This window comes from Pseudophryne corroboree, chromosome 7 (genome assembly GCF_028390025.1).
Source record: "Pseudophryne corroboree isolate aPseCor3 chromosome 7, aPseCor3.hap2, whole genome shotgun sequence".
In the NCBI taxonomy this organism is placed as follows: Eukaryota; Metazoa; Chordata; class Amphibia; order Anura; family Myobatrachidae; genus Pseudophryne; species Pseudophryne corroboree.
The window spans coordinates 479,125,821-479,134,118 of record NC_086450.1 but is presented as its reverse complement, the minus strand read 5'-3'; the positions used below and the strand labels follow the sequence as shown (position 1 = coordinate 479,134,118).

Below are 8,298 nucleotides of genomic sequence, written 5' to 3'. Positions count from 1 at the left end.
CTGTAATATGACTGTACTATTGTGCTGAACTGTCCGGTGACAGAACGTGCACATATACAGGAGACTGTGTTGCTGTAATATGACTGTACTATTGTGCTTTACTGTCCAGGTGACAGAACGTGCACATATACAGGAGACTGTGTTGCTGTAATATGACTGTACTATTGTGCAGAACTGTCCCGGTGACAGAACATGCACATATACAGGAGACTGTGTTGCTGTAATATGACTGTACTATAGTGCTGAACTGTCCCTGTGACAGAACGTGCACATATACAGGAGACTGTGTTGCTGTAATATGACTGTACTATTGTGCTGAACTGTCCCTGTGACAGAACGTGCACATATACAGGAGACTGTGTTGCTGTAATATGACTGTACTATTGTGCTGAACTGTCCCAGTGACAGAACGTGCACATATACAGGAGACTGTGTTGCTGTAATATGACTGTACTATTGTGCTGAACTGTCCCGGTGACAGAACGTGCATATATACAGGAGACTGTGTTGCTGTAATATGACTGTACTATTGTGCTGACTGTCCCGGTGACAGAACGTGCACATATACAGGAGACTGTGTTGCTGTAATATGACTGTACTATTGTGCTGAACTGTCCGGTGACAGAACGTGCACATATACAGGAGACTGTGTTGCTGTAATATGACTGTACTATTGTGCTTTACTGTCCAGGTGACAGAACGTGCACATATACAGGAGACTGTGTTGCTGTAATATGACTGTACTATTGTGCTGAACTGTCCCGGTGACAGAACGTGCACATATACAGGAGACTGTGTTGCTGTAATATGACTGTACTATAGTGCTGAACTGTCCCTGTGACAGAAAGTGCACATATACAGGAGACTGTGTTGCTGTAATATGACTGTACTATTGTGCTGAACTGTCCCGGTGACAGAACGTGCATATATACAGGAGACTGTGTTGCTGTAATATGACTGTACTATTGTGCTGAACTGTCCCGGTGACAGAACGTGCACATATACAGGAGACTGTGTTGCTGTAATATGACTGTACTATTGTGCTGAACTGTCCCGGTGACAGAACGTGCACATATACAGGAGACTGTGTTGCTGTAATATGACTGTACTATTGTGCTGAACTGTCCCGGTGACAGATCGTGCACATATACAGGAGACTGTGTTGCTGTAATATGACTGTACGATTGTGCTGAACTGTCCCGGTGACAGAACGTGCACATATACAGGAGACTGTGTTGCTGTAATATGACTGTACTATTGTGCTGAACTGTCCCGGTGACAGAACGTGCACATATACAGGAGACTGTGTTGCTGTAATATGACTGTACTATTGTGCTGAACTGTCCCGGTGACAGACCGTGCACATATACAGGAGACTGTGTTGCTGTAATATGACTGTACTATTGTGCTGAACTGTCCCGGTGACAGAACGTGCACATATAAAGTAGACTGTGTTGCTGTAATATGACTGTACTATTGTGCTGAACTGTCCCGGTGACAGAACGTGCATATATACAGGAGACTGTGTTGCTGTAATATGACTGTACTATTGTGCTGACTGTCCCGGTGACAGAACGTGCACATATACAGGAGACTGTGTTGCTGTAATATGACTGTACTATTGTGCTGAACTGTCCGGTGACAGAACGTGCACATATACAGGAGACTGTGTTGCTGTAATATGACTGTACTATTGTGCTTTACTGTCCAGGTGACAGAACGTGCACATATACAGGAGACTGTGTTGCTGTAATATGACTGTACTATTGTGCTGAACTGTCCCGGTGACAGAACGTGCACATATACAGGAGACTGTGTTGCTGTAATATGACTGTACTATAGTGCTGAACTGTCCCTGTGACAGAAAGTGCACATATACAGGAGACTGTGTTGCTGTAATATGACTGTACTATTGTGCTGAACTGTCCCGGTGACAGAACGTGCATATATACAGGAGACTGTGTTGCTGTAATATGACTGTACTATTGTGCTTAACTGTCCCGGTGACAGAACGTGCACATATACAGGAGACTGTGTTGCTGTAATATGACTGTACTATTGTGCTGAACTGTCCCGGTGACAGAACGTGCACATATACAGGAGACTGTGTTGCTGTAATATGACTGTACTATTGTGCTGAACTGTCCCGGTGACAGATCGTGCACATATACAGGAGACTGTGTTGCTGTAATATGACTGTACGATTGTGCTGAACTGTCCCGGTGACAGAACGTGCACATATACAGGAGACTGTGTTGCTGTAATATGACTGTACTATTGTGCTGAACTGTCCCGGTGACAGAACGTGCACATATACAGGAGACTGTGTTGCTGTAATATGACTGTACTATTGTGCTGAACTGTCCCGGTGACAGACCGTGCACATATACAGGAGACTGTGTTGCTGTAATATGACTGTACTATTGTGCTGAACTGTCCCGGTGACAGAACGTGCACATATAAAGTAGACCGTGTTGCTGTAATATGACTGTACTATTGTGCTGAACTGTCCCGGTGACAGAACGTGCACATATACAGGAGACTGTGTTGCTGTAATATGACTGTACTATTGTGCTGAACTGCACCGGTGACAGAACATGCACATGTACAGGAGACTGTGTTGCTGTAATATGACTGTACTATTGTGCTGAACTGTCCCGGTGACAGAACGTGCACATATACAGGAGACTGTGTTGCTGTAATATGACTGTACTATTGTGCTGAACTGTCCCGGTGACAGAACGTGCACATGTACAGGAGACTGTGTTGCTGTAATATGACTGTACTATTGTGCTGAAATGTTGGTAACCAAATACATGTAACTATAACAGTCCTGGTGTATTCCTTCCCCAATTTCATGCATTGTTCTGCACCTGTACTCATGTTATGCTCATTGCTGCAAGTGCTCTGCTCAGACGGGATGTCAGCGACACAATATCGATGCCGCCCTTCCGATTGCTGCAAGTGCTCTGCTCAGACGGGATGTCAGCGACACAATATCGATGCCGCCCTTCCGATGATCATAATACTAACAGGGGCTCGGTAAGCATTCTATCGCTCCCAACCCTCCTTTATCTCAGCATAACCCTAACCTCTCACCTTAGTGCCTAAACCTACCCCCCTTTTCCAAGCCCAACCCTTAGCCTCTCCACAATGTAACCCTTACCCCTCTCCCTGCTGCCTAACCCTAACCCTCCCGGCTATACTTACCTTTGGGATTCTGGTGTTGGGTTGCTGAACTGTTGGGGATTATGGTATTGGTGTTCTGATGGGTGTTGGGATTTCAGTATCGGTATTCTGAGTGCCGGGATCCCAACAACCGGTATCTTGAACATATATTCCCTCCGCTCACATGTTGCCAGATGCTGGGTGGAAGAGTTGCTAAATGTTTTTGATATGTGTCCTTATTAATTTGTCCTATGTTTGCAGGGATATAATATGAGGAATTCTGGGATATAGCATGGGTGATGGAATGAAGAATTCCAAGCACCTAGTGAGATAGTACAAGGTAACATTTACTGTTATAAAAATTGCTGTTTTGGGCACGTAAATGTTATAGATTTTCTATTTCCTGATTGCTTTAATGTGATTTACAGTATAAAATGTTTTATTATCTATTTACTTTATGGGCAGAATCCTTCTCTCATAATAAAAGTATCTGGTCTTTCATTGTGTCTGTGGGGGGAAATCATCTGGCTTCCCTCTCTGTTGTGGTGTGCTTACATGAAGACGTCGGGCAAGCCATCACTGTGCATGCAGCTGTGGTGTCACCCTGAACCTTCCTTATGTTACATCCCACATCTCAGCCGCACGTTATACTTATAACAGAGGAACTGGTCAATTGCACCTGGGGTATTACAGGAACAGAGTATTTTATTTGGCATCACAAAATGACAAGTGTCACAAGTGTTAACAAGAGTAGTGATACACTCAGAAGGAGAGAAACCACGTGGAGCACAGAAAGTTACATGTAGAAGAAAACAAATGTCATATAGTAAATGTGCAGGAGTCTTTCCTGTTATGTAACCCGTCAATATATCCTTCCAGACAGGTCGTTTTCTTTTTAGAATCCTGTGTAGAACTTGCACATCATCCTCCCAAACTGAGATACTTCTAGAAATATTATCCTCCACTAGAGTGTATGTAACTCCAGAGGGAGAAGAATTTAGTGCAACATTGTATAAAAACAATAACAATTTATTCACAGAGTTACACTTACAATAAATAAAATTGTACAAGGCACATAAAAACCTCCACGGGATTGGTGACTCTCACGGGAATGGTGATCGGAGCCAGCCGGCCCATACACCAAAGCAGACGGTGTCCTTAAGATATAACAAGGAAGGTGAGTGTCCAAAAAGATTCCCCTGGGAGTAACAAAAAAGTCCTCCAGCTTTACCCGTTTCGTACCTTCAGGTCCCGTGTCACAAGTCGGATGGGAGTGAGGAGAAGTCCTTTGTAGTAAAGAGTCTCTGGGCGGTTTGGCCGGTGTTTGTCTCCAGGCCGCGGTCCATGTATCCGTCGCTGTCCGCACATGAGTAGTGATAAGCTATACCTGGGGCACTATAGTGAGATTACACACTGCGGAGTGGGGCAGTGACAGTAGTCAATTACACATACTAATTACAACCATTAATTACACATACTAGACAAATGTACATTATAGAGCAAATAAATCTCTCTCTCTCTCTCTCTCTCTCTCTCTCTCTCTATATATATATATATATAAACCACTAAGCGTCTGTGTATGACAAAACTACTCCCTGATACCCAACTACATGTCCGTCTCATCATCTAATGACCATGAGGTAAATTCTCATCTAAAGAGACTTCTCTTTAATTTGGGGTTTCCAAAGATTAGTATGAAAGATTGTACAGATGGATATGAGATGAGATACACCCAGAATAATGTTATTATCACAGGACTGACATTGAATGGTGCAGCAAATGAATAAAGAAGGATAATAAGGAATGTCAGGTCCAGCACCACATGCAGCGTCATTGTCACAGCCGCCCGAACAAGAGCCTGGAGCTGAGGGGATGAGCTGTCCTGGGACACGTTCTGCCTGATCCTCCAGACATGGTGCAGGAGAGACGTCACACTGAGCCCAATACAGATGGCAGTCAGGGTAAAGGGCAGGATGTAACTCAGCAGCAGGTTCAGCACAGTATAAGGGACATTCACCATCATTGCATAATGTACTGACCCATCAGTAACATTTCCATTCTGCAGAAACATGATCTGTGTTGTCCATATGATGGGCAAATTCACCAGAACTGACCATATTGCTGATCCTATGAGGAGTTTGGTGATGGAAGAGGGAAACCACATTTTCACCCAGAGGAAGATCCGGTGGGTAACGGTGACGAGTTTCACACAGTAGCAGATGGAGAGCCAGGCCGTGTTCCACAAACTCATATTGTACAGGACATTCAGGACATAACTCAAAAACAATGATATTCTTATGTCCATTTGAGTGTGATAAGACAAGCAATAAGTCAGCAACAACTGGCACACCAGGAGGAGATTGGTGAGAGCCATAGAGAGCAGGATTGGGTCACTGGCTCCGAGTCTATTGCTCGTTCTCCAGACTCTGATGTACACAGAGAGGATGGCGGAGTTTATGATGATTCCATGTATCCCGATTATAGATAAAATGATGCTTATCACACTCTGCACAGACAGCTGCATTCTGCACAGCCGGGCGACCTGTCCTGTTTCCGTTACTAATATAATGACAGCAGATGTGACAAGTGCCAGTGGTGTAATGATTACATGCCGGGCAGAGGGAGCACGGAGCAGGGGGAGACATGCAAATCTGGGTGATATCTGGTTTCCCTGTGTATGTTGATCAGTATCCTCTGTGACACTGGAGAGACGAGAAGCTGTGATAGGATTTACATTTTATTTAAAATCACGGTCATGTCCTTATATCAAGGATGCATCAAGCAGTGATGATAGATGACAGTATTGTGTGTGTGGTTTAGTGTGGAGGGGAGGGTCTGGTGTTTTATAGGCGACACAGCTAAAGTTATTGGACATACTGAAATAACATTTGGCAAATTTTTGGGCAAAAAAAATGATAATGAGAAATTCTGATTAATGTGAATGTGAATCTGTCGCTGTTTTTGCTCCACTTTCTGTCTGACAGAACTGATGCTTTTGAGGACCTGTATATAAACGTACAGTAATTGTGGAAAGACATAAATCAGGGTGGGGGATGATTTAAGACTAGGGCTTTGTTTTGCTGGATAGATCTTATTTCTGATTAGGACCCTTCAGGATTAAGATTTTTTAGAAAATTACATTTTTCTTTTAAATTTGGTAAAATATGTCCATGTTGTAGATAAGGAATTTCATAATGATGTGCATTTCACGTAGCTGCCTGCAGGGGTCGTACTCAGAGTGGCTTCACGTGACAAACATGGCTGACATCTCCTAACTCAAGTTCTTCTGTGAGCTTGAGGGGAATGAGTGGTGTTATTTTATACAGGGGGGCTGTATGGGGGGAAGGGGGTGCTTTGGGGTTGGTCAGGTCACAATGTTACTGTAATTAGACCTGGTACTGCTCTAATTAATTAACTTATTCCTCCACTTGAGCAGCGCCAGAGGTGGCTATTACAGCATGAGCTAATTACCCGACCAGTGGGTCATTCAGAAATACTCTGTAGTAACTCCACTGGATCACCCGGTGTCTGCACCTCATACCGGTGCTATGCACCTACAATGCTGGCAGCTGTCTATGATGAGCTGTGGTCACACTAGAGGCTGGCAGTCATGAGATGGAGACTGTCTGACTCTGTCTCCCACCTGGCTGCTGCCATGATTGGGAAGAACCTTTATATATGGTTGGAAACGCGTTAAGCAAGGTGGCTATCGGGGACCCCTGGATGGACTACGGTCAGCACGTTGGTGGCTTTTTGTGATATTTGGACAGAGGTCACTGGTTCCGGAGCCTGGTGGTATTCGTGAGATTGCCCATGTTAAAACCTGTTGTGATGCACTTCTTATGTCCTGTGGGGAAAACCTTGTGTTTTATAAGCGCATATTCTATGTTTTAATGTGAGTGCATAGAGTATTAAAAAAGGAGATTTATGGTAAGAACTTACTGTTGTTAAATCGCATTCTGGGAGGTACACTGGGTTCCACAGGGATAACATTGGGGTGTAGAGTAGGATCTTGATCCAAGGCACCAGCAGGCCAAAGCTTTGACTGTTCCCAAGATGCTCAGCGCCGCCTCCTCTATAACCCCGCCTCTGTGCACAGAGCTCAGTTTTTAGTTAACCAGTCCAATGCAGTAGCAGGCAAAAGAGATGACAACCGTTAGTAGCCACATACACCACATTCTCACGACATGAGAAGGTATCAGCAGCTAATGCAATACCAACCCAAAGAAGCTATGTGTGTCAGGGTAGGCGCCCTGTGGAACCCAGTGTACCTCGCAGAAAGAGATTTAAAAAAGGTAAGTTTTGTTAACATAAATCTCCTTTTCTGCAGCGGGGTACACTGGGCTCCACAGGGATAACATTGGGGATGTCCTAAAGCAGTTCCTCATGGGAGGGGACGCACTGTAGTGGGAATAAGAACCCGGCGTCCAAAGGAAGCTTCCTGGGAGGCATAAGTATTGAAGGCATAGAACCTTATGAACTTGTTCACTGAGGACCACATAGCTGCCTTGCACTATTGTTCAAGGGTCGCACCAAGGTGGGCTGCCCAAGAAGGACCAACAGACCGAGTAGAATGGGCTTTGATGGTAGCAGGAGCTGGAAGGCCAGCCTGTACATAAGCATGTGCAATCACCATTCTGATCCATCTGGCCAGAGTCTGCTTGGAAGCAGGCCAGCCACGTTTGTGAAAACTAAAAAGGACAAAAAGAGAATCAGACCTCCGAATGGTAGCTGTCCTCTTCACATAGATACCGAGAGCCCGTACCACATCCAAAGACTGCTCTTTGGATGACAATTCAGGAGAGATTAAGGCCGGAACCACAATCTCATGGTTAAGATGGAAAGAATACACCACCTTAGGTAAATAACCAGGGCGTTTCTGAAGAACCACCCGGTAATGGTGAAAAACAGAAAGGGAGACCAACAGGATAAGGCACCCAAATCTGAAACCCGTCTAGCAGAGGCAATAGCAAGCAGAAATAAAACTTAAGAGTAAGCCACTTAAGGTCCGCAGACTCAAGAGGTTCAAACGGAGACTCTTGCAAGGCCTCCAGAACCAACAACAAATATCAAGGAGCCACAGGCGGGACATAGGGAGGTTGAATCCGCAACACACCCTGAGTGAATGTA

The 8,298-nt window shown here is 44.6% G+C and overlaps 1 protein-coding gene across 1 annotated transcript; it reads right to left on the bottom strand.

Moving 5' to 3' along the window:
- Window positions 1-4,816: 4,816 nt before the first annotated feature.
- Window positions 4,817-5,692, bottom strand: LOC134944375 (taste receptor type 2 member 41-like). Its single transcript, XM_063932956.1, has one exon. The coding sequence runs from the start codon at window positions 5,690-5,692 to the stop codon at window positions 4,817-4,819; it is 876 nt and encodes a 291-aa protein (XP_063789026.1).
- Window positions 5,693-8,298: the final 2,606 nt, after the last annotated feature.

Excerpts from the sequence above, each read along its gene's own strand:
- LOC134944375 (XM_063932956.1), bottom strand. The coding sequence starts at position 5,692 with ATGCAGCTGTCTGTGCAGAGTGTGATAAGCATCATTTTATCTATAATC.